Below are 24,572 nucleotides of genomic sequence, written 5' to 3' on the forward strand. Positions count from 1 at the left end.
GTGTCCCTCCGGATCCAAAAGGCGCCGTGCAGACATAGAGAGTTCAGGGAATTCGCGGCTTGGCGGTGATATGTGCGTGCTTCCGTTGCGTGTTCTCCCATCTGGCTCTGGGCCAAGGATGCTCGATAACCTTTAGACGGTGCCAACTTCCCGGGCGGACCTGCGTCATATCGAACGGCCCAGCGGGATTCGCAGAAGGATGATGTCCAGTGCCGAATTGCAGATGCGCGGGGAAGCGTCTCTGGGTTCGGGAGCATGCAGTCTGAAAGCTAGCCGCCGCCACGGTGCTGGCGAACGGGAACAACTCGGATATTATTGCCCGTCTGATTGTCGCCTGGCCCAGTTTGTGCTTCTTGCGCCTCCCGCGACGATGGGGGCGCCCGACGGTGTGGGCGGCGACGGCGAGCGGAATGCCGAGAAGGTGGGCGAGAGGTTATCGCGCGGCCACAATACCCATTTAGGTACATACATAGAAGTACTCGTTCGGGTGCGGTTGGGGAGGGGGTAAATAGTGATATACAGGCGTGGGAAATCGGGAGGGTCGCGGAAACTCGTGGACGTTGGGCTAAATTGTCCGGCGCCTTTTTATGATATTAATCGTTAGAAGATCCTCCTCCCATCAAACCACCTCGCCAGGGGGCCCGGGGTAGGGGGGGGGGAGTAGGGGGGTAGGGGGGCCGCGGGTGGCTTACATTGACCACACAGGCAATGTCCTGCAACTCTATGTAGGCGGTATGGAGGTGTGGGTGGATGGAGGTATGTATATGTAGTGCGGCTTGTAGATCGCGACACGACTCATATGACGAGAAACTCAGGAGGGGATGTTCGATCCGGCCTTCGAGTTACTGCAGCACCATATGCAATGGTACGCGTAGGGGCAACCCCGGTAAGCATCCCTCTCTGATCGGGCAATTTCAAGCAGAGAGTAATAACCGTCTCTCGCCCGGGGTCTGCACACCCCCCCCTGTCTTGCATATACCTCTTACACATTCCATCTCCCGCCGCGACGGTTTCTCTCTCTATCTATCTATGTTTCTCTCCTTCTCCTCCTCTCCCCCCTCCCCCTCCCTAATGTACACACTACGATCGTGTTACTGACTTCCCCTACCTATTACTGACTCCCCTACCTCAGTCCCTCTGTTCTCTCTCCCCCCCGCGGCCCCCCCACAGGTGCTAAGCAACCTGCCTACCTAGGCAGTGAGGTGTGTTGGTGTCGAGCCAATACCTGTTCCTCATGCTACCTAAAGCATGCGCGTGTACCTACGTGTGAGTGCGTGTACGCATGTATGTGTGTGTATGCGTATGTAGGTGTGTGTGTTTGTGTGTGTGTGTGCATGTGTGCGTGTGTGAGCGAGCGAGCGAGCAACTGAATACTCATATGGATGTGCGTATGTACGTATGTGAGCAATTGAGTGAGCGAGCGAGTGAGTGCAAGCCCACATCCCCCCTCCCCAGCCCAGTGTGCGAGTGAAGATATCTGTAGAAGTGCTGGAGGATGTGAGTCAATGTGTGTATGGGATGCTCAGACAGCTCATCTCTCCCCAAAGTCTAGATACAGCAATATCCTTTAAAACCATGTGGCCTCGGTACTCCGGTCAGTCAACCTACGCTATATAACCTACAAGTCAGTGTGCCGCCTAAAGATCAGCCTGTCAAGCCTTGTCATGTCCGTCGCCTTCTACACAAGTCAACGCCACATGCAACCATCAAAAGACTGTGGGGAGGTGGATACGACAAGACTAGGTTGTTCGGCGGTACATAAGGATACCATGTACAATCTTGACCTCGATAGCCTCGATATTACAGTCTGGGTGTGTATCGATGCTATCCCAGCTCGCCTTGCTCCTCTATCCCACGTAGCATTATCCCAACTCCTGTCCTTGTCTCTCGTGCCTCACATGCTTGGCCCCCCTCGGTTCTAGCTAGTCGATCAAAGACTATCTGCATACCTACAATACTCATCTACATCTAGGCCTCCACACCCTTCTCTACTTCTTCCAAGCTTCAACATCCCGTTTCAAAAAAAAAAAAAAGCATCAGTCTTTTTTTTTGGCTATTGCTTCCTTTTCTTTCCTTCGTTTACCTTTTCTATTTTCCTTCTTCTATTCTCCGCACAGCGTAGGATATCGTCAGTTCTCGCCCACCCTCGTAAGCTATTATTATTATTCTTGTTTATTACCATTCAACAACGCCTTTCCCAATTCTAGCTTTGAGCTGCACTCCCTTCCCGCCTACACCATCGGTATATATACTAACAGGGTTTCTGTGTCTTTGGCCATTCTCGGGGGGAATCTGTGGAGTCTTACCCTTTTACTTTTTTACGCCAGACATTTCCACGGCCTCGATCTTCTCTCATTGCTCTTGCTCTGCCATCTCGAAGAAGCAGAGGGGGGAAGGGGACTGGGATTACAACGCCAGGGAGCTACTGCACGGAGCCGCTATCTACCACATCTGTGTCTGCGCTTGCATTTCCTCCACCGGGGAGACAATTAAAAAAAACCTAGGGCCCTCGAGAATAGATGTTTATTTGGGTATGTGGATTAATGTGCAAGGAAGGTCCTAAAGGCTGACTTACATATTCCTGCCATTAGGGACCTTCATATTCATAAATTAACCCGGGTCTCTACTATCATCGGTGTGTGTGTCCCCAAAATTTCCATACGTTTTGCCTCGTTTTAGGTTCGAAAACACAAACCTCGTGGAAAACTATAGTTAGGCACGGCGTTCCTTTCCTGCGGCACCGGTTCGAGAAACATCTCGAATTCCTACAGCCTCTCGTATGGCTCGCTAACGTCGTTGCTAGATTCCACCGAAGGAGAGGCTGGAGCCTTGTCTACTCGCAATATGTCTATTCTCCCCGTACCTTCTTCGCCCCGAGACATTAGCCTTTCTTACACGTACTCTTGGGGAGAGACTTGCGCCGAGCCAGAACCTCAACCCGGCGAGACCCCGAGGGTTGCTCTACCATCTATTCGACAGGTCTCTAAGAGTAATCCCCCCCCTCGGTGTTCTATATCACACTAACCAAAGAACCAGGTCATCCCGGAGCTACAGCTTAAAATACGGAAAGATGTTCCAACTAAGCCGTCGTCTTCTGTATCCACGCCCCCCTGTGATTCCTTCAACAGTGCAGTAATGGGAACGCCGGAGTATATCCATTCGCCGAATCGGACAAGACAGGGCGCGTCCTCCGAAAGCGAGGAGGACCTCGAAGATAATTATCGGATGCCACGACGATACGCTAGCACTCGCGGAGAAGTTTCCCAACAGCCATCGCCTCCTTTGGGTCTTGGAGCAGCCCCAGAACCGTGGGCAAATTCGCACCAGGGCAGTCCGCACGGCAGAAATGGCACTCTTCCGCAGATCCAATCTCCTGTGAGGTTAGAAACGCGCGAACGGGCGGAACCTCGCCCTACCCTCCCGAGCCTACCGTTGTTAAACTTGGAACGCGAAAGAACTGAGCCAACGTGGATTCCTGTCCGCTCGGGCGATGAACACGTTCAGGATGTGAGACGACCAAGTCTCCCCGGCGACCGTTACCGCGCCCTCGAACCAGGGCTTTCGGCAAGCAATCCTTTTCACATGTCCGAACTGGGACCCTCCCCGGCCAGATACCATCACGTTCCGCAACCGGGACCTACCACTTACCTGCCAGCAAACACCGGCTACGGCTATCAGCATCCCAGCCGCATTCAGGCTCCCCCTGTCGGTACCCCACACCCCTACGATAGGCCAGCCTTACCATCGAGACCGTACGCGCAAGATCAGTTTCAAGACGACTTCTTCCGCCTCGGCGAGTACGGCATTGGGTTGCAGCGGAGCGATGCGAGGCAACGGAGGCGCCGTGGGAATCTACCCAAGGAAACTACGGACAGGCTCCGTACTTGGTTCTTCTCTCACCTTCATCACCCGTACCCGACAGAGGACGAGAAGCAAGAAATGATGAGGCAGACAGGCCTGCAGATGAGTAAGTCCGACCCGGGCCGATTATTCTTCGAATTTAAGGATAAGGGTGGGGATATGCTATTTTGCTCCAGGGGCGTGGCGTATGAGGTGTTGGGGTGGTTTTTTTTTTTTTTTTCAAAATGCTATATATGTGTTGGCTAACCAAGATCTCTCGACCAAAAACAGATCAGATCTCGAACTGGTTTATAAATGCGAGGCGGCGACAACTGCCGGCTCTGATCAATAACGCTCGTGCTGAGTCCGACGCCATGACCGGACGCAGCTCCGACGGCAATCTCCTACCATCGACAGAACGACTCGACTACGATGCCGACGCTAAACCTCTGAGCGAGGGCGAGGGCGCCTCTCCCCACGATTTCGGGATCGAGGCCATGAAACGACGCAGAGTTGCCAAAATCAGCCGGGGTAGTATTTAAGGGGCGATGACACCGGGTCCCCTGAAATGTGTTTTGTGTTCTCTGGTTAATTGAGAGAAGAACTCGAGCCCGTCTTGAGGGCAGGCCCTAGAGCCGATCGGCCTATTATACCTAAAACCCGGGTCAGGTTGGTAACAGCTCTCGCCAACGTCTGCTTCCTACGGTACTCGTGGGGAGGAGTTCGCGTCCGTCTCCGACTTGCAAAAGCATCGTGCCCGTACTTGGAGAGTGATTCTTCTTTTTTCTCCTGTGCTGCTTAGTAACGATATTATGTTCTGCATCTTTATACGGGATTTCATACGGGATTGGCCAAAAAAAAATCCTTTTGCAGTGCCTTTTTTTGTAGGGAGACCATCATTCTCAGTACGGCTTAGGCGTATTGGAATTCGGCTTCGGCTCCCCTAGGAAATATGGGAAGGATGTACATTATTATCCTAGACTAATTAAGGGGGTGCCGTTACCATTGTGAAGCGTCAGTATGAGTAGAGGCATTATTGTACCCTGTAAATTTAGCCTCAACTGCAAAGTGCACTATCCGGATGATAGAAGAGGCCATTGGTTCCTAATATCGTCTACCGGGCCAAAGCCTCCTGCATCTATGAATGAATCCGTAGGCCCTGGACAGGGCCATTCCCGACCTTCAAAAGAGGCACATATTCCCCCAGTCACAAGCTAGGAACGGTTCCGAAGTGCTATGAGAGATGACTTGGTCCCGCCGTGATATCTGCAGTGTTTCTTGCACTAACAATCAGGGAGTAGCATATATTGTCTTGCATATTCCTCTCCCCTTCCCGATCGATATATTAACTGCAGATGTCCGTGGACGTGGAGATATCCAACCGCAGAAATCCGTTGGCTACCGACTTCGACGTGATGGCCACCTAATCTCGCCGGATCGCACAGTTTCATCAAGTCTAGATCGTGACTCGATGGTGGCAACCACACTCCCACGGCGGAGTCGGATGACGACAGAAGTTGCAGAACAGCTGACACGTCCTCCTATCTGCTGCTGCTCAGAGGAAGAGTCCCACGGAAACCCGATAATGAGCTCACTTCTCCTGCAAGCGGACGTCGTGCCATAGTCTATCCTGCCGGCCCAGTCATGGAAAGGCCAAAGTCTCACTAGCTCGGCAACCGATGCCCACGCTGAGCTCGCGCCATGAGGGAACGACCCGCTGATGAAACAAAGAAACGGGATCTAATCGACTCTAGATGAGCACGACATATGAGACCTCCTCCCCTCCCCGCCCCCAAGATACGGGACTCGTCTTGAGGATCTGGCCAGACGGCTCGTTTGATATCACCATGGACGCGGTAATACATGAAATACTCGGCCTAGCAGGTTACCTTCGGCTGCCACTATGGACAGACGTTGGATGTTATGGGGAGGAAGAGGAGGTTAGGCTAGTGTACATTAGCATGACACCCCCCAGCTGCCCTAGCCTAAGAACAGTGCTAGAACAGTGATGCTTGTCCATGAGGTTTCCCCAAGTGCTCGACATCTCATCCACGCTACCCTACTTTACAGCACATACACGCCTCATTATTGATGAGGCTTTTCAATGAAGGCCACGTCTCCCGGCCTCCCCCCCTTACAAGATCACGCTCGCCAGACGTATCAGTTGCAGCACGGATCTCCGGCCGGCCAAGTCCCCTGACTTGAGACAATGGCGTTTTCTCCGGACAAATGCAGAGTCAATGTCTTTCAAAATTTAGGGGGTTGACAGATGCCCTCGTTCATTTAGTGATGTCTTGGAGCGAGCGCTTGATGGGTCTGGGTTGATGACATTTAAGACATTTCACTTGAGCCGCGCTGGAGAAAGGCGGTTATATGTGGCGGTTATATGCCTAATCGCACCCCTGAAAGAGAGAAAAACAAGCAAGAGAAAATACCTAGAGCGGTGTCCGTAAACTATGATGCATTCTCTCCTCTTACGTGTCCCCGTTCCCCCTCCCCTCTCAACCGTATTATATACCTACAAGTGCGGATCAAATCTAGGTTCCAAGTCCTCGGTTGTATGTACGTACGTCTTCATCATAGTGCTCGAGTCCGCAGTAGCATAAGGCAGACGAGCGAGCTGTTGCCGACGACTTTACCCACTCCATCACAGACTAGTGGGTTGCCCAATTCCTTGGATTTCACCTCCATCATTTATGGGAGTGATTCTACAGTACAGAAGTCATGCAGGCGGCCGATTTCCCACCGTGGTCTTGTCTGCGGCCATAGCGGTCAAAGGCAAAGTTGAATTGCTCCCGAGAACACCGCGCAGACAGGTATTAGTCGGAGGCCAAGTTGAAATAATCCTAAATCCTCTTCACTAACCCAGATGGCCGAGGCAGGGTCCGTTTCCTGCGCGGTGGCTGCGAAGCTTGTTAGGCTGGACATCCCTCCCTCCACGCCCTGCTTCTGTCCGCATGATCTTAGGTTGGTCTTGCGTCAACTGGCACGCCGAGCCGTGAAGTATCGGATGGGAGATCTTGGTAGGTACTTAAACACGACGACCGGAAACCTAAATGTGTCGTCACGTCCGACCACGTTGGCCGCAGATAGGCTCGGAGTCCTGTCAAGACAGGACAGAGAAAACGATTTGTCCTCCTCAGGGGATCCCTATTCCCCCTAATATGTCCTATGTGTATATGTGCAGATGTGATCTCATAGCCATATAAGGGTGCTTTGGGGGTTTCCGGTTGACAATGCACCCATTCCCATCCCATTCGATACATCGTCGGTCTACATTGTTGCCGTCTAGTGTGGCGCCGTTCTCCTTAGTGTGTCTCGTCTGCTTTCCAAGCGACTGGATCCGACCTGGGCAGGTCTGTGGCCGACTACAAAAGGATCACTGATCCATAGCACGTCTCGAAGGTCTGGAGGGCTATGACTCGGGGCCGATCGAAATTTTGATACCCATCAGAGAGTAGAACGGCCTCCCACTACAGGAATGTCAAAGCCTCCAAGGAATAGCTCTGGGCTAGTGGACGTTTCTACCGAGCTCCACACCATGGACTCGGGTTTCCGGCACCATTTTAGGCTCCACAAGGCACCTACAATGGGGTTCATGGGCTGCCACCTCGAATCCAGCCTACGCCTACGTGCTAGCTAGGGTGCTGGCCTCTTTCATTCGTTCCGACCTGTCTTACGGATGCTGATGTAGATCTACAGTTGTCACTCCGTCAGTCGAAATCCTGTCCCCCTTTCTAATAGTGCTGGGACTGTGGACGACCGCCAGCACTAAGCTCTCCCCCCCCCCCCCCCCCATCTCTTCCAGCGGGGGCTCTACTACTGCTGCCACTATGACCCACTACCCCCCCTACCGCTACTACTGCTACTGCATAGTACTTTTCCGGCCCTTGCGGAGACGAAGCCGTTCCTGAGTGTCATCGATCGAGATGTTGGGAGGAATACTCTGCAGTAGTCCCGCCCGTTAAATGCTGTATCCCGAGCCACCCAGACGGCCGGGGTTGGGCTTGGGATTTCTTCCACCTCCGGCACTAGTTATGTCGCCTACTACGCTACGTCTAGCGTTGTGAACTCGAGTCTTGAAGGCACCGCGGGCTCGACCGCTCATAGTGAATGAATCAGTACGCCGTGTCAGATCATTGTGGACAGGCGGCTTCGCTTAGTATGTACGGTGACCTGTTATTTCGACCGGACGGATCTCGCTGCAACTTGCTTTCCCACTCTGGCCACGGTACAGGTACGGCAAGCGTGAACATCGTACCATAGCCGCGTAGGTATGACACTCCTATATGACAGGTCGTTTGCAAAGGTCATGTTACTTCACCTGCAGGCCTTCGTTCCCCGACTCACACGTCCCCAGCTCGTGGGATCATGTGTTGCGACGGATTTCATCGCTGTGTAGGTATAGGCCTGTGGTTATAGGTCCGTAATTCCTGGCTCGGCCACAGCTTATTTTGGTGTATTTCTTCCTGTGTACCGAAAGCGTGACAGGTGCTGGGACGAATCTCTCAAGGGGCTTGTTTACGAGTTGCGAGGAGAGAGGGCGCAAGGAAGGGGCAGAGACGAGAGGAGTGTAGGCTTGATATACTACCCCTGTCTCTGTGTATAGTGTTAGCTATAATCGAGCAGCTAAGGCTATGCATGATAGTAGTTATAGGCATGTAGGTATTGAATCGGATCCCCGCGAAGGAATGTGCTCGGTATCTTATGAGACATAGGTAATCTAATATACTAAGATCAAACCTGCGCCACAGTCCGAAATAGGCCACAGTCTTACGAAGGTAATTGGTCCACGAAAATGGCGAAACGGTCATAATCACGTAAGCCGCTCTACAAAGCCACACGAAGCCACACGCCTACGTCTTACCTACGTACCCGCACGCCTACGTCTAGAACGTTCGTACCTACGTACCCGTACGCTTACGTTTGGAACGATCGTACCTACGTACCTATACGGTTACGTCTATAGCGTTCGTACCTATATACTTATACGTTACTTATAATAACGCTTCACGATATATATTAATAATTTACATTATACGTTATACTTACTTATAAAATATATATTAATTAAATGATTTAGCCTCTTAAATTAAATATCCGTTTTAATAATATTAATTAATTAATTTAACCTCTTAAATTAAATATCCGTTTTAATAAAATACGTAGAAGTGCGGAGCGCTTTTCTAGGTTTTCGTACTAAAAACTTAGAACCTTTCCGAAGGCTGGAAAAAAAGGGATTAATAAGAATCGACGCTTAATTAAACGAGAAATTAACTTAGATTAAACAGGAAGAAACTAACCTAGATTAAACGGTAAGAAACTAACCTAGATTAAACGAGAAACTAACCTAGATTAAACGAGGAGAAACTAACCTAGATTAAACAGGGAAAAACTAACCTAAATTAAATAAAAAACTAACCTAGATTAAACAAAAAACTAACTTAGATTAAATAGAGAGAAACTAACCTAGATTAAATAAAAAACTAACCTAAATTAAACTACGAAAAAGGATTAGTAATCGATTTTTAAACGGGAAGAAACTAACCTTAATTAAATAGGATTAAAATATATAAGAAATAGGATTAAACGCGTAGGTAAATAGATAGACGCGTATGCTACGGTTTTATTAAATACATCCCTTTTAAGCAGGTTATACGAACTTTTAACTAATTAAAACGGCGTATACGAACTTTTAGCTAATAAAACTAGAGTTTTCCTTAAATAACACTTCTTTATAAGGGTATTTATATGGTTATTTATAAGAGTATTTAACCCCGTAATTAATTAGTATAATAGTAGGTTATACGTATTATAACTATCCTCTAGATAGGATAATTACTTTAAACTTATAAATTAAAGTCTTAATACTAAATAAAACTTAATAATAAAATAAACTATATAATATATAATAATCTATTTAAACGTTTACGTTTATATATATTAACGCTTAGAATAAATAGAATAAATAGAATAAATAGAATAAATAGAATAAATAGAATAAATAGAATAAATAGAATAAATAGAATAAATAGAATAAATAGAATAAATAGAATAAATAGAATAAATAGAATAAATAGAATAAATAGAATAAATAGAATAAATAGAATAAATAGAATAAATAGAATAAATAGAATAAATAGAATAAATAGAATAAATAGAATAAATAGAATAAATAGAATAAATAGAATAAATAGAATAAATAGAATAAATAGAATAAATAGAATAAATAGAATAAATAGAATAAATAGAATAAATAGAATAAATAGAATAAATAGAATAAATAGAATAAATAGAATAAATAGAATAAATAGAATAAATAGAATAAATAGAATAAATAGAATAAATAGAATAAATAGAATAAATAGAATAAATAGAATAAATAGAATAAATAGAATAAATAGAATAAATAGAATAAATAGAATAAATAGAATAAATAGAATAAATATTATTATATAAATTAGGAAAGCTACGTAAGTATTTAGGTTACTTTATAATAATAAAATATAGGAAGAAGAAAGTAAATTAACTAATTATTTAAAAAGAAAAAAGAAATAAAGAAAATATAAATTACCTATATATAAATAATAAGAAGTTACGAGTTATATTATATAAGTAAATTAGAAATCAAGGCAAGTAAACGAGTAATTAAAGAAAAAGTAAAGAGCTATATATAGGTAGATTTTTACGTAATAGATATAATATTTAATAAAATTAAAAAGTAATACAAAGATTAAATTTTAAAAATAAAATAATAAATAAAATAACAAATGAATAATAGTAATATTAAAGTAATAATAAGATAATAATAAATTAAATTAATATTATATATTAATTAAAGTACCCTTTATATACCTATATACCGTAAAGTATAAATAAAATACGCTAAAGTACTTCGCGCTTCTCTAGGTTTTCGTATCGAAAACTTAAAACCTCTTTAAAGGCTAGGAGAAAAAGGGTAAGTAAGAATTGACATTTAATTTAACTACGAAAAAGAATAAATTAATAATTAATTCTTAATTAAACGGAGAGAAATTAACCTAGATTGAATAGAAAGGAACTAACCTATATTAAATAAAGAGAAATTAACTTAGATTAAATAGAGAGAAATTAACTTATCCTAAATGAAAAGAAATTAACCTAGATTAAATAGAGAGAAATTAACTTAGATTAAACGAAAAGAAACTGACCTAGATTAAATAAAAAAAAAAGTAACCTAAATTAAATAGAGAAAAATTATCGTAAATTAATTTATATATTAATAGAATTAAAATAAGTAGATAATAAACATATTAGTAAGTAAATAAGGATCCTATTACGTATGCTATAGTTTTATTAGATATATCTCCTTTAAATAAGCCATACGAACTTTTAGCTAATAAAAATAGAATATCTTTTAAATAACTTTATAATTATAAGGTTATTTATAATGTTATTTATAAAGTTATTCATAAAGGTATTTTTATAAAAGAATTACTCTTATGAATAAATTAATATAATAAAAGATTTAACGTATTATAACTATCCTCTAGATAGGATAAATATTTACGTTTTATATAATAGATAATAGTATCGTAAATAACCTAATTATCCTTTAAATAAACTAAAACCCCTCCGGCCCCCCGAAGGGGGGCCCTGGCATGCTCGTATACGCCGAGGTGAGGAAGAGAAAGATACGATCGAGGAGAAATCGGCGACAAACTGTCGTGAAGACCTAGAGAGGCTAGCATGCCTACGGAGTCTATAGGCGAGAGAATAGATCTACGTTACTAGGTTAGCGAATTACTTACCAGGTAAGCGACCTTTAAGAGATAGAGTACGTCGATGATGAAGCGAGTGAGTTTAGTTGCAGCGTGTAAGGCCGTTGGGTCTATTTCGTTTCATTACCAGAGAGAATATTATAATTTATCATAGGCGTATTAGCAAGCAAGAAGTAATATACTTACTTGCGTCCCTAACGAAGGATAGTAGTAGGTATTGTTATTAATATCCCAGTCTGTAGGTAGGTCTTACTTGGTACAGGAATAGACGTGTTAACGGCGAACTCCCGCTATGCAAATATGCACACATGCATTCATGCGTGGGACGTGCACGAAGCGGGGCGGAACCAGGATGTCGGGTTTCGGACCCGCCGGCATCCGACTGAGGTCAGGTGCTCCAGAAGTGACGGGGTGCCGTTGACAAATGGGTACAGAGGTACATACTATACGTGATCCGACTCAAGCCATTCCTCTGTGACGCGTTCGAAGGCTGCCGTCAACATCGCATCGTCGACACGGAAACCCGTCAGCATATGCGAAGCGCCGCTTGTATCAAGGCGGATCCCGGTGCACCCCTCTTTCGAGGCTGTTTTAACCCTGTACGCCATCTGGCCCGCTTGACACCATGCCAGACGACGAATCCCCCCTTGAGTATCCTTCCGGCGGTCCTGCCGGGGAAATAATGGTAACGTGCCACCCCCTATTTGTGAGATCCGGCCAGCTGATGCCGCAAGCAGTCATGCATCTCCTGCAGGTACGGTAGCGTCTAGTACCTCTCTTACAGCAGTCGCTGCGTTTACCAGGAGCTCACCGACTGTAGAAATCGAAAGCTCAAGTGTGACCGCACCAAGCCTCGGTGCAACCGCTGCGAGAGGGCCGAGTCTGAGTGCATCTATCCCGAGTCTCGCAGGAAGCCGACCTTCAAGCGGCCCAGCGTGAAAGAGCTCGAAGCTCGCCTAGGTAGTTATGGCCCAGAGTCTTCGGATGCGAGGGCCCCAGGCTGAGTGAGACACGGAACACAGCTCAAGTCGAGGTGCTCCTGAAGGAGGTAGGCGAGAAGAGGTCTTCTCACGAAAAGGCTGCCGAGCCGGCCGAGATCCCACCCTCAGAGATCCCGCCCGCCGAGATCCTGCCCGCCGAGGTGCCGGCAGCCGAACATGGTGGCATCCTGGGTATGGGCTTTGAGGAACCCGATATCTTTCTGGGCCCGTTTTCCGATGACGCCTCATTCCCGTTCCAGCCAGACCCGCCGGCGACGGCGCCGGTGGAAAGTTCAGATGGCCAAGACCCGCACAGTAGCATCCCTCTCGATGGGAAACTCATCGACCTCGGGGGGGTATTCGAGAGCCTGCCTCCTTTCGAGGTGATGGAGGAACTGTGAGCAATATCAACCTAGACTCTGCCCAGTCACTTATGCTAGCAGCAATCGCCTGTTCTTCGAGCACCACCAGCCTCTCCTCCCTATCATCCACCCCTGCCGTTATCAGCAGGCCTTCCATTCGGCCCCGCATATGAAGCCACCGATGTGTCTCCAATATGCGATATGGGCTCTCACTACCAGCGGTTATCCTAGATACGAAGCCTGCCATGACATCTTCTACCGGCGGGCCCGGCAGTACGCCGAGTTAGACGAATTGAAGGCAAGCCATTAATTTCATCCCCCATGTCTAGCTAGTATCGCGCTGACGCCATCTTTCCTTCGGACAGGGCCACGGCGAGCATTTCATCACGGTAGCCCACGCTCAAGCATGGTGCGTGATTGCTACTTACGAAGCCAAGAATACGATGTTCACTCGGGCCGCCATGAGCTGCTCGAGAGCGGTCCGCTTAGTGTCAATGATGGGTCTCCACCGACTCGACGGTGCCTCCGAGGAGATAAGTCCGGCTCTACTTCCCCCTAGAGATTGGATCGAATTGGAGGAACGGCGGCGAGTCTTCTGGGGAGTTTTTGGTATCGACAGTCACTGTTCCATCTCAACCGGCTGGCCGCAGCTCATCGATGTTTCCGAGGTACGATGCACGTATACGACAAGAAAGACAGCTACAGTTCATGCTAACACCCCTCTTAGATTACCACTCTGCTTCCCGCCGTCAGTCACCTTTCCCTACATACGCAGATCTCTACAGAGCGGCAGCGCCATGTGCCTCCCAAACTGACCGCGCGGTTATTTTCAGACTGCTGCTAACACGCTCATCCCGTAGTCCGACTCCGCATTCAATAGGGGAGAACCAGAACAGACAACCAGTCTCCACGATGCCTTCAAGGGAAGAGTATATTCATCCTTCGCTGGGGCTATTCTAGTCTGTCACATGTACGTTGCGACCCCGACCTTGCCTTAGTAGCACTCGAGTGTCCTTCTGACTGGGGATTCCTCAAGATTCAATCAAATCCTCAAACATGTTAACAAGCCCAAACCCAACGATAATCCCGATAATTATGAGTATGGTGAATACTGGCAACGGCACCGTGAGATTGACAACACGTTGTCGAGCGCGTTCATGAATATGCCGGAATCCTTTCGGCTGCCCGAAAACTACCGTGACCTGATAGCCGTACATACGAACCTCAACCTACACGCCTCCATTATATGTTTGCACCATTCGGCAATAGATGCCATAAATACTTTTAGTCTGCCCGATTTCGCGAAGAAGGCTAGCGAGGCCCGCTTGACCGCGGCGGCTCGGGAGATCGTCTACATAATTAAGCTGACCAGCCAGGTTAATTTGTACCCTGTAAGCGATGCCCTCGAGATGCGCACCCCCTCTCCTCCCCCCAACCCGAAACGATTACTAACGTCACAGTAGAAAAGCCCGCTGGCTGCACTATCGCTTTACTGCGCCGCCACGGTCTTTATCTACCTATGTAAGGAATCACCAACAGGTGCTAACCTTAGCGATCTTCATTTTATCATCGCTACTATGGACGGTCTTTCGGAAGAGCATGTTATCACCCGTTTCTTCCTCCATCAGCTGGTCCTCGACATAGAGCGAAATGATCTAGGGCATATTGTAAAGCTTCCGTCCCTAAGCAATTTGAGCGCAGAGGATAGGGCCAATGTTCCTCATAACATACCTCTGCTCGCTCGGTGTGCAATATCGCGGCATAGTCAAGTCCTGCCACCATTGCCTGGACGCTTGCCGCTGGGGAGGCCACTAGGAAAAGTCATCCCCGTGGATAATCGATGTGACTACGCAAGTTGGACAACGCCCCCCCTTATTTTCGAGGATCCCTCACCAGAGAGCGACTATAGCCGTAGCAACAAGCGGAAGCGTAATTCGCCATCTTCTGGTATCCATGCCGCGGACGGTGATGCTGAGACCTGTACTCAGTTCCTAGCCGGGAATGGATCTAATGCCGAAGCGTCATGCGCATCCTCGGCCCATCCATCGCCTGCGGAAGCCTTCGTCGGCGGTAGCAACGCCGCTGCAACTTCTGTACCGACGTCTCATGCCTTCTTCTCCGATGTGGGGGGTCCGTCGATGCAACACGTGGACCTACCGCATGGCACGGGCCCCCCCGTCGTCAATGGAGACATTGCATCTACGTTACAGCAGGATAACATAGGCGGCGGCGGTAGCGGCGGCGGCATCATTCACGGTCTTGGCTCTAGCAGCCCCTCTGCCAACATCAGAGCCGCCCTCACCGTGCTCCGGAGCATGGACCCGAGGCCTCTCTTCGCGCCGCCCACCCGCGAACACGACCAGACGCAAATGCCTACAGGGGCGGGGAACGGTGCCGAAGTCGGTGCCAACGGCTGGTATATGGCCGGCGCCTCTCCGCGGACGCAATTTGCGTACGGCGGGGACGCTAGTACCGCCACCGCCAACCCCAACGCGCATCTACACTGGCGCGCGAGCGGGACCAGCAGCGAACATCCGGGAAACCCGTATCGGAACTTTCCGTGGGGCCTGATGGGCGGCTAGAGCGGAAGGGGGGAGGATAAGGAGAGAGCGGGGCGGGAAACGGAGGGAGCGGGGTCAACGCAGTCAAAGGAAAGACAGGGCGCATATTCAGAGCGTGGGTTAATACCCCCCGGGATACGGCGCCATGGTATATGCATCTATCCTCCCTAGATCTTGGATATTTGGAGTTTAGGTATTTTTAGAGGCGCGACATCTACCCACCCCCTACTCCTATGCTATAGTGTTATCTAACTCATACCTATATAGCTCATCAAACCACCTTAGTTTCTTCGATGTGACCTTATGAGATACTGAATATGTAGCACGGTGACTCATTCTTCAGCTTCATGGTTCCCGCCGCCTATTCTGCTGACCTAGGTACCACAGGGCATCTTACAGTTACTCGATATATTCGATGTAGCCTCTCTCCCAGTGTATCATCAGAAACCCTCCCCCTTGCCACACTCGGCTCAGCCTAGGGCGCGGGAAACCGCACCTACTTCATGCCCTCCCCCTAAACTCGACTCTTCCGAACTCCCGTAACGATCACGGCTCCTCTCTAGCGAGCTTCAAGGCGGTGCGGCTGCAACCGGGATGATAGCTTCGAAGTTCCAGTCGAAGTCGTCGATGAAGCTCCAGTCGATATGCGGGAGGGAGGCGTCGGGCGCAGCGACCCCCGCCGCGCCGCCTAGCGCCGCTGGCGTGTCGTTTGCACCGGGACCCGGGGCGGCGGCGGACGCGCGGGCGAGGCCGGTCAGGTGGTCGCTCTTCCAGCGGGTGATGCAGTCGAAGGCGACGCCGGCGGCCTGGCGGGAGAAGGCGCGGCACCGGGGGTCGTCGGCGGGGGCGGGGGCGGGGGCGGGGCAGCGGGCGAGGCGGTCGGACCAGGCGTCGAGGAGGGCGGCGGCGCGCATGGGCAGGTCGCCGTCGGCGACGGAGGCGGCGCGGCAGACGGCGACGGCGTCGGCCGCGGCGCGCGCCGCCTCGCCGCCGTCCAGGAACGCCATGTACGACGACCGCCGCAGCCGGTACACCACGCACGCGGCCGCCAGCAGCGCGCGGAAGTGGAAGTGCGGCAGGTGCCGCAGCAGCGGCGGCGCCCGCCCGCCCGCCTCCAGCGCCAGCGCCGCCCGCAGCGCCGCCCGCGCCGTGTGGTACGCCCGCACGACGTCGCGGCGCGTCCGCGCGCCCGCCGCGGCACAGGGCGGCGAGGCGTCTCCCGCCGGCATGAAGTAGTACGTCTGGATCTCGAGCTGCACCAGCAGCGCGTAGAACTGGGCGAGGTCGTCTGCGGGCGGCGAAAGGGGGGGGGGGGAACTAGGGTCAGCGAGCGCTCAGACTGTACGTGCGGAGGTGGCGGGAGGGGAAGGGAGGGGAGACGACGACAACGCACCGGCTCGCTCGGAGCAGACGAGCGCGCGGATGGCGTCCCACTCGTCCTCGAGCAGCTGGACGACGTGGGGGGACACGCCGCGGGACTCCTCGAGGCAGGCGGCCATGGTCTTGCCGAGGCGGTGGCAGAAGCGCTGGCACTCGAGGAGGACGCGGAAGGAGGGGGGCACGGGGAAGGGGGCGCGGCCGTCGACGAGGTCCTGGACGGGGCGGTTGAAGAGGGCGCCGAGGGGCGGGATGCCGAGGGTGGAGGCGACGCGCTGGGCGACGACGTTGTAGCCGGCCCAGGCGAAGGCGGCGTCCTCGTCGGAGAAGGCGCTCTGGAAGGCGCCGTGGCTGAACTCGGGGTGGGCGCCGCGGCCGGTGTGCACGCCGAGCTGCAGCGCCGCGTTCATGCAGACGCCGGCGAAGAGCGCGCTCGGGTCGTGCAGGAACCGCACGTCCGGGTACATCCACGTGCACAGCAGCAGCAGCGCGTTGACAGCCGCCAGCGACAGCGGCGCGCCCGCCGCCGCCGCCACCGCCGCCGCCGCCTCCCGCCTCACCGCGTCCAGCAGGAACCCGAACACGCCCGGCCCCCGCGCGTACCGCCGCGCCGCCACGTACACGATCGTCCAGAACAGCAGCGTCCCGGACTCGTAGCACCGGTTCGGGTCCCGGCACCGCACGATCGGCATGTACGGGTGGAAGCATTCGAAGTACCTGCGCCCTCGGTCAGATGGGGATCGCAGGGAGGCACGTCCGAAAGGCGTGCGGCGCCGAGGCGCGGGCGCGTCTGGGGGTGCTGCCGGACCTACTTCTGGAAATAGTAATCGATATCCTCTCCCGAGAACGGCTGCGACCCGAGAGCTCTCGGCAGGCTCGGCTGGACGGGCGGGTTCTGGGCGAGGGCGCCGGCCGCCGTGGGGGTCTGCAGGACTGAGGACGGCGCAACTGTCGCGTCGGGTGGACCGACAGCGGGAGTGGCACCGGTGGTCAGGGGATCGAGGCTCGCTTCTGGTGCCGTCATCGCGCTTGCAGGGGACGACATGCCCAGGCGCGACGAGCCGGGCTCCTTTGAGGACGAAACGGCAGCATCTTGTGGTGGGCGGTTTGTTGCTGGAGTTGGTAGCAGTTGGGTCGACTGTCCGCCCACGCTCTGCTTGATGGATCGGATTTCTTGGACGAGCTCGTCCAGCTTGCTAAGACCATTCGTTCAGCCACTTTGTTTCAGGGGACGAATACCGAGACAGCGTAGGTGTTGCATTTGACATTTGACATTTGTAGGTGGGCATATTTATTTTAATAGGTATGATATACTCACCTTTTACGGCTCACCCTCTTGTGTGTCCTGTCGACGACGCAGGTCAAGCCGAGCTTGGCGCATCGCTGACAGAAGGGCTGCGCCGGATCGCGGCCCGGGTTGCAGCGGACCTGGAAAGAGGGGCTGGTCAATACGTCGCCGCGATAGCTTCACTCATGGACGGATGGGCAGCGGGACGGATCAGAAGACGGACACGGCCCATCCGGTAAATGGCATGGCCAGGCGTACCTTGGCGTCGCGGCAGCTGGTGCAGGCGGTGTTTCGCTTGATCCGGCCGAACGAGGCCGTGATTGGCGACGGTAGCGTGTCCCGGCTCGTATCCGACATGGTTGCAGCTGGGCATGTGCGGCTCCGAGAGCTTGGCTGCTGGCCCGGGTGACAACCGAGCAGGATGGAATGCGGTTGGTTTGGCCGGGTCCGAAAAGGGATAGCACACCAAAACCCGTAGCCGACTCGGCAACGCCCCAAGTCATATTACCTAAGGCGGCGCGCCAAGTCTGTCTCCTGTGCATCGTCGCCGCGTCGGCAGCGATCCCAGCGAGAGCCAGTCTCCGAGCCTCTGAGCCCCACACGCGTTCTCCGTCTGTATTTCTAGCGGATACGACCACCTCCTACTCGGGAGAGTGAGTCTCAGAAGCTCGCGGGCGACTGGGCGTCGGAGCCGGTACCGCTTATGGCTGGCTGGTGGGACCGCCAAGCTGCCAACCAATATCGCATACCCCCTGTCGCATATGCAACCGCTTAACTGGATATTCCCTGGAGCGCGATGTTAGGAGCAGAGTGAGACAGAAAAAACCCTCCCCCCCCCTTTCACACACGCTGTGCGCATCTCCGAATCCTCGCTCCCCATCCCACCCCCGACCCATCTCGGCTGCTCATAAGCCCGCCGCATCCTACACCTGCCTATTTTCGCAACGCCGTCCCCCTGTCTTGACACCGCGCCGCCGTCCGCAGATCATGAGTACCAGTTGGTGGCCGCTATGGGGCAGCCCCGAGCCCGAGGCGGTGATGGAGGCCGCGCCGCCGCACCCGTACTACCCGCTCGGCGTGTCCGTCCCGGGCTACGCCGCTAACGAGTCGCCCGTGCCGGTACTGCTAGCATCCTTCGCCGGCGTCCTGACCTTCGTCTTGGCCGGCGCCTCCGCCGTCGCCCTGCGCCTCAACCCCAGCCTGTCCAGGTCGAATCTCGCCGTCTTCGCCTGGTTCGTCCTGAGTAAGCAAGCTGCCCCTCCCCCCCCCCTCCGCGAACCGGATCTCGTCCCGCTCGTCGCTAACATATCCCACCACTTCCCCCCCTTTTTTGGTCGTAAATAGATGGCTGTCTGCATTGTTTCTTTGAAGGTACGTCCGTGCGCGTGCTCGTCGCGCGCGCAAGACAGAGAGAGTCCCATCGCCGTGGCATGCGCTTACTCCCCGCAGGCTACTTCGTCCTGAACCACGCGACGGTCGCGTCGTCGCAGGACGTGCTCGCGCAGCTATGGAAGGAGTACGCGCTGTCAGACTCGCGCTACCTGACGTCGGACCCGTTCATGCTAAGCGTCGAGGGCATCACCTCGGTAAGCTCCCCACCCCCCTCTCCCCGGTGCGCGCGTTCGTGTCGCGATGCTAATCGCGGCGCCCCCCCCCCCACCGGGACAATTTGCAGCTCGTCTGGGGCCCCCTCTGCCTCCTCAACGCCGCCGCTATCGTCGGCCGCAGCCCCGCCCGCCACGTCCTCCGCATCGTCGTCTGCGTCGCGCACCTCTACGGCGTCGCGCTCTACTACGCCACCAGTCAGGCCGACGCCCGCCTCGCCGGCCGCGAGCACAGCCGCCCCGAGACCCTCTACTACTGGGTCTACTACGTGGGCCTCAACCTGCCCTGGGCCATCGTCCCCGCAGGTGAGTCGTGCTCTCCAACACCCCCCCTTCCCCCCTTTCTTCGAGGTCTGGAGTGCCGTTGCGTCGGACACAAGAGAGTGCAACCGCTTGGCTAACGCTTTCTGGCGCCGATACCATAGTCCTCTTGTACGATAGCGCGCGAACTGTCACGAGGGCGCTGCGGGCCTTGGACAAGGCTGAGGCCGTGCTAGACGCCCACCGCAGCAGGGTAGAGGATACTGTCGGGTCTAAGAAGACAAAGTAAGAAGCGTTGGCGTGGCATACCGGCGTTTCCAATGGATGGTTCACAAGACGAATAGCATAATCCCAGCCGTCATCTCGGGCAGAGGGGCTAGTAGGGCTGCTCCTCGAGTTTGAGCATGTCCTCAGACGTATGTAACTAGCCACCTAACACGGCTTCTACGACGAGATGACGGACACGCCTTCTGGCGTTACCCAAAGTACAAATTCTACGGAGTGGTAAGAAACACACAAATTGGCTACCGAGTTAGAATACATCTGTGCTCCTGTGACGGGAAGCGATTGGCTCTCTACTAAGCAAATCTAAGTGGCTGTAGGCGGTATCGCCGAGTACATCGAGTATGCGGATAGAAGCAGGGAATAATAATTAGAACAGACTCGAGCCATTCACGTGGGAAGTGGGCCCGCAGACGAGATGGCTAGTCCGCTGGGTGACTGAAGAGGGGGCCGGGCCTATGGATTAGGCTGATATTCGGTGTATTCTGCCCAAAATATGCTCGCATGCTCATCGCACGTATTTGCTCATGAACCGCTTGTGGAAGTCCGATCGCAGAAGATCCTACCCGTATGCGTTAGTATGCGGATCCCGCGCGAGCAGCGCTGCCAAGTCCGAGCGGACTCACGTTGATGAACTCTTTCTTCTTGCCCTTCTCTTCGGTGCCTCTCGCCTGGTTCTTGAAGACCACGTCGTCGTCCCACCTGTCGTAGCCTCGTTAGCATCATCCCGACGTGTGTGCCCTCTCTCTGTAGCTCGCGTGCTGGCCAGCCGTACCTTCGCTTCATGTTGAAGTTCTTGGGGTTCAGCAGCGGGTTGCCCAGCGCGATGTCGCGTTCCCGCTCCGCCTCCTCGGCCGCCGCCTTCTCCTTTTCCTCCCGCTCGCGCTTTTCTGCTCGCTCGCGCCTGATCTTCTCTAGCTCCCGCTGCAGCTCCGCCTCCTCGTCATCGTCTTCGTCGTCTTCGTCGCTGTCCTCCTCGCTATCGTCCTGGTCTGAGTCGTCTTCCGAATCGGCGTCTATGTCTCGGGTCTCCTCTAATATGCGCCGCCGCTTCGCCTCGAGGTCTTCTTCTTCGCCACCCGCGTCTGCCTTCGATGTCAGCTCCAGAGGTCGCTTGGCGGCGCTGCTCGCGGCGGCGGCCTCGTCGTTCCCCTCCGTGCTAGGTAGTGCGCCGCCGTTCTGCTTCGCGAAGTGGGCGGCCTCGGCTGCGAGGAGCTCGGCTCGCAGATCGCGGGGCTCGTCGGCATCACCTCCCTGGCCGGGTTGTCGGAATTTCAATTGCGTATGAGCGGGTAGAAGCCTCTGGTGGTAGGCTGGCCCCCGAAGGGCATCCTTTCCGCGCGCCTGTCGCGTGGTTAGCGAACACGTCCAACGTCGCTCTCGTCGAGGCTGCTGAGCTTACCGGATCGAAGGTAGGTCTGTGTGCTGTGGTCATGTTGGATTGATGTTCCGGAGGACTTGTTAAACTAGGACTTGCTAAGCCGGGGAGATGCAGGCGGGTGAGGGTTGTTCAGACTCGCTATTGCAGTAGCTGGAGAGTCGAGGTTTGGCGCGGTGACCTGAACAACCTTGTCTGGGTGGAATTAAGTCGGTCGGCACTTGGAGGCGCCAAACACCGATCCTACGTATTATGTACCTATGTACCTACTTGTTGTATATGTAAGTACATGTACCTATGTACGTGTACCTACATTACAGGGTTAGGTGTCTCACCGCCCGGCAGAAATTCTCTCTCGGGCTTGCTGGAAAGATCAAAATATCGAGGCTCCCCCGTTACCGAACTATTCGACGTATACTATTGTGGTCCAAAGTTATTACATACCTAACCTCTAATCCACAACATGCGGTCTGCATACAGGCCTATACCTCCTACTAACCTACCTACAAACGCCCCACCACCTACAACCCATCCATCCATCCGTCGCCTCACATTGCGTTGCTACCGCAACCCACCTACTACTGGCGAGGAGAGCGGAGAATGAGGTGAAGCTGGAACCATAAGGCATACAACACCGCGTCTCCTTTTTCGCCCCAGTCCTTCTCCTCTGCGATGCCTCGAGAGGCCGAGCCCTCGCTCAACGAGCGCGCCTTCGTGGTGCAGGCGCTACAAAAGGGCCTGCGCGTCGACGGCCGCGCCTTCGACCAGTTCCGGAAGCTCGAGCTCAGGTTCGGAGACCAGTACGGCGTCGCAGACGTGACGCTAGGGAAGACGAGGTAAGCTGGCGCAGGCGCGCGCGCGCCCTGGCATTATATCTGTCTGTTCTATCCTTTGGGTACCCTGGCTCAGCTCAGCTCGGCGCAGGATACTCGTCAAGGTCTCCGCCGAAGTCACCACGCCCTATTTCGACCGGCCCTTCGATGGCATCTTCACCATCACTACCGAGCTAAGCCCCATGGCGTCGCCCGCCTTCGAGGTTAACCGACCGACCGAGACCGAAATCTTGCTTTCGAGACTCCTAGAGAAGACCGTCCGCCGATCCAACGCCCTCGATACCGAGTCGCTGTGCCTCATCGCAGGCCAGAAGTGTTGGTCTATACGGGTAGATCTGCACGTCCTATCGCACGACGGCAATCTGATCGACGGGTCTTGCCTCGCGGTAGTAGCGGCGTTGCGCCACTTCCGGAAGCCGGACACGAGCATAGAGGGGGAGACCTTGACGGTTTACACGGCTGCAGAGAGAGAGCCGGTCCCGCTGAGCTGGCTCCACTCGCCGTTCTGCGTCACCTTCAGCTTCTACGGGGAGGGGGAGATAGCGCTGCTTGACACGACCCTGCTCGAGGAGCAGTTGCGCGAGTCCAGCTGCACCATCAGTCTCAACAAGCACGGGGAGATCTGCCAGATTTCGAAGTTGGGCGGCGCGCCGGTAGAAGCGCCGTCGTTGATCCAGTGTGTGGGCGTCGCTCTCAACAAGGTTAGGGACTTTTCGAGCCTGTTGGATCAGAGGCTGGCGGAGGATTTCAAGCGGAGGGATAAAGGCGGACTCTTAGCAGAGTTGTCCGCAGAGAATGAGAGATAGCACGCGACCCGTTCCCACGGGCGGCCACCACCACAAAAAAAAATAGAAGAAATAAGATACCGATGGTTCGAGCTGAATTCGAACCACATCTCTCCAACCAGTCCTCAGTCCCTAGTCCCCCAAAACGCCGTCTGTGACGCTAAACGCAAATTAACCCCCCCCCTTCCCCCCCCCCACCGTTTATGCTTCTGAGCCCGATGCTTAAGACAATTGTAATGTGGTGCTTCTTGGGCATCCCGCCTACTACCGCATGACGGGGGGCCGCGACTCCTTGTTCCACTTCACTCTAGACCGGACCCAATCGACGGCCTCCCTCACGCCGGTGCCGGTCAGGGCGCTCACAGGAAGGACGCGGGAGTCGCGGATGCTGGACGCCTTCTCGCCCTCGAAGACCTTCTTGACGAGGCCCTCCTTGATCCTGACGACTTCGACACAGTCCTCGCGGTCCTGCTTGTTGGCGAGTATGAGGAGGGGCACGCCCTCGGTCTCGGAGTTCTGGAGGACGTCCTCGAGGACGAGGCGGCACTCGTCGAGGCGGCCGGAGTTATCGTCGTGCTCGATGTTGCCGTCGCCGATGTCGGTGCTGTCGATGATGAAGACGATGGCGTGGCAGCTGGCGTAGTAGCTCTGCCATAGCTTGCGCAGGCTCATCTGGCCGCCGACGTCCCAGATCTTGAGGTACATGTCGGGCAGGGTCAGGGTCGACACGTTCTGGCCGACGGTCGGCACGGTCTTGAGCTTCGGGTCCGGGCGCTCCGGCAGGAAGAGCGACTTAGCCTGCTCGTGGAAGGTAGTCTTGCCAGCGTTGTCGAGCCCGAGGAGGATCACCGAGTACTCCTCTCTCCTCCTGGCGAGCAGATAGAGCGACTTGGCTAGATGGTACATGCTGTCTTTTTTGTCTTTTGTCGTCGGGTATCTCTCGCTTGTTGGGGGGGAAGGGTGGATGGGTATCGCTCGACGAGGGGAAGGGAGCTGGTGGAAGATATCAGGGTCTCCAGGCTTCAATTCGAATCTTGTCGCGACGAGGAGATGAAGGAGATGACGGATGATGCTCGGATACATGACCGAGTACGATGTGGCCTGTGCTCGCACATTACCTAAGGCAGATATATGGAGGTACCTACAGGCAGGTACCTCATCAAGCCCACGTGGGTGGAACTCTGGGCGCTGCGGAAGAGGTACTTGGATACCTACAATCCGACCCGCCGAATTGGTGTATAGTAGAGGTAGAGAAGCGCCA

General features: G+C 53.0%; 7 protein-coding genes across 7 annotated transcripts; 4 read left to right on the forward strand and 3 right to left on the reverse strand.

Annotated features, from left to right (window-relative positions):
• Positions 1-2,844: 2,844 nt before the first annotated feature.
• GGS23DRAFT_602014 (uncharacterized protein) lies at positions 2,845-4,382 on the forward strand (the record flags this gene model as incomplete). The annotated part of the gene is made up of 3 exons (XM_051519264.1): positions 2,845-2,979; positions 3,037-3,967; positions 4,132-4,382. The coding sequence occupies 3 exons, from the start codon at positions 2,845-2,847 to the stop codon at positions 4,380-4,382; spliced, it is 1,317 nt and encodes a 438-aa protein (XP_051376799.1).
• Positions 4,383-12,043: 7,661 nt separating this feature from the next.
• Positions 12,044-15,912, forward strand: GGS23DRAFT_543992 (fungal-specific transcription factor domain-containing protein). The gene is made up of 11 exons (XM_051514880.1): positions 12,044-12,285; positions 12,338-12,354; positions 12,421-12,560; positions 12,623-12,977; positions 13,024-13,240; positions 13,308-13,610; positions 13,670-13,690; positions 13,803-13,912; positions 13,979-14,333; positions 14,406-15,708; positions 15,771-15,912. Exons 1-10 carry the CDS (start codon positions 12,226-12,228, stop codon positions 15,522-15,524), a joined length of 2,697 nt encoding a protein of 898 aa, XP_051376800.1. The 5' UTR covers positions 12,044-12,225; the 3' UTR covers positions 15,525-15,708; positions 15,771-15,912.
• Positions 15,913-16,072: 160 nt separating this feature from the next.
• On the reverse strand, positions 16,073-18,525 carry GGS23DRAFT_602015 (uncharacterized protein; the record flags this gene model as incomplete). The annotated part of the gene is made up of 5 exons (XM_051519265.1): positions 16,073-16,791; positions 16,897-17,597; positions 17,693-18,076; positions 18,199-18,308; positions 18,427-18,525. The coding sequence occupies 5 exons, from the start codon at positions 18,523-18,525 to the stop codon at positions 16,073-16,075; spliced, it is 2,013 nt and encodes a 670-aa protein (XP_051376801.1).
• Positions 18,526-19,155: 630 nt separating this feature from the next.
• Positions 19,156-20,322, forward strand: GGS23DRAFT_591896 (Emopamil binding protein-domain-containing protein; the record flags this gene model as incomplete). The annotated part of the gene is made up of 4 exons (XM_051517796.1): positions 19,156-19,411; positions 19,618-19,754; positions 19,844-20,078; positions 20,198-20,322. 4 exons carry the CDS (start codon positions 19,156-19,158, stop codon positions 20,320-20,322), a joined length of 753 nt encoding a protein of 250 aa, XP_051376802.1.
• A 196-nt stretch (positions 20,323-20,518) lies between these two features.
• On the reverse strand, positions 20,519-21,932 carry GGS23DRAFT_11026 (Pre-mRNA-splicing factor Cwf15/Cwc15). The gene is made up of 4 exons (XM_051510988.1): positions 21,718-21,932; positions 21,091-21,659; positions 20,942-21,017; positions 20,519-20,877 (listed from the first exon to the last, which is right to left on the reverse strand). Exons 1-4 carry the CDS (start codon positions 21,748-21,750, stop codon positions 20,824-20,826), a joined length of 732 nt encoding a protein of 243 aa, XP_051376803.1. The 5' UTR covers positions 21,751-21,932; the 3' UTR covers positions 20,519-20,823.
• A 61-nt stretch (positions 21,933-21,993) lies between these two features.
• On the forward strand, positions 21,994-23,593 carry GGS23DRAFT_544010 (ribosomal protein S5 domain 2-like protein). Its single transcript, XM_051514881.1, has 2 exons — positions 21,994-22,529; positions 22,618-23,593. Exons 1-2 carry the CDS (start codon positions 22,366-22,368, stop codon positions 23,330-23,332), a joined length of 879 nt encoding a protein of 292 aa, XP_051376804.1. The 5' UTR covers positions 21,994-22,365; the 3' UTR covers positions 23,333-23,593.
• GGS23DRAFT_544012 (P-loop containing nucleoside triphosphate hydrolase protein) lies at positions 23,500-24,374 on the reverse strand. The gene has a single exon (XM_051514882.1). The coding sequence runs from the start codon at positions 24,215-24,217 to the stop codon at positions 23,576-23,578; it is 642 nt and encodes a 213-aa protein (XP_051376805.1). The 5' UTR covers positions 24,218-24,374; the 3' UTR covers positions 23,500-23,575.
• Positions 24,375-24,572: the final 198 nt, after the last annotated feature.

This window comes from Durotheca rogersii (assembly GCF_024521655.1).
Source record: "Durotheca rogersii strain YMJ 92031201 chromosome Unknown GGS23scaffold_1, whole genome shotgun sequence".
NCBI lineage: Eukaryota > Fungi > Ascomycota > Sordariomycetes > Xylariales > Xylariaceae > Durotheca > Durotheca rogersii.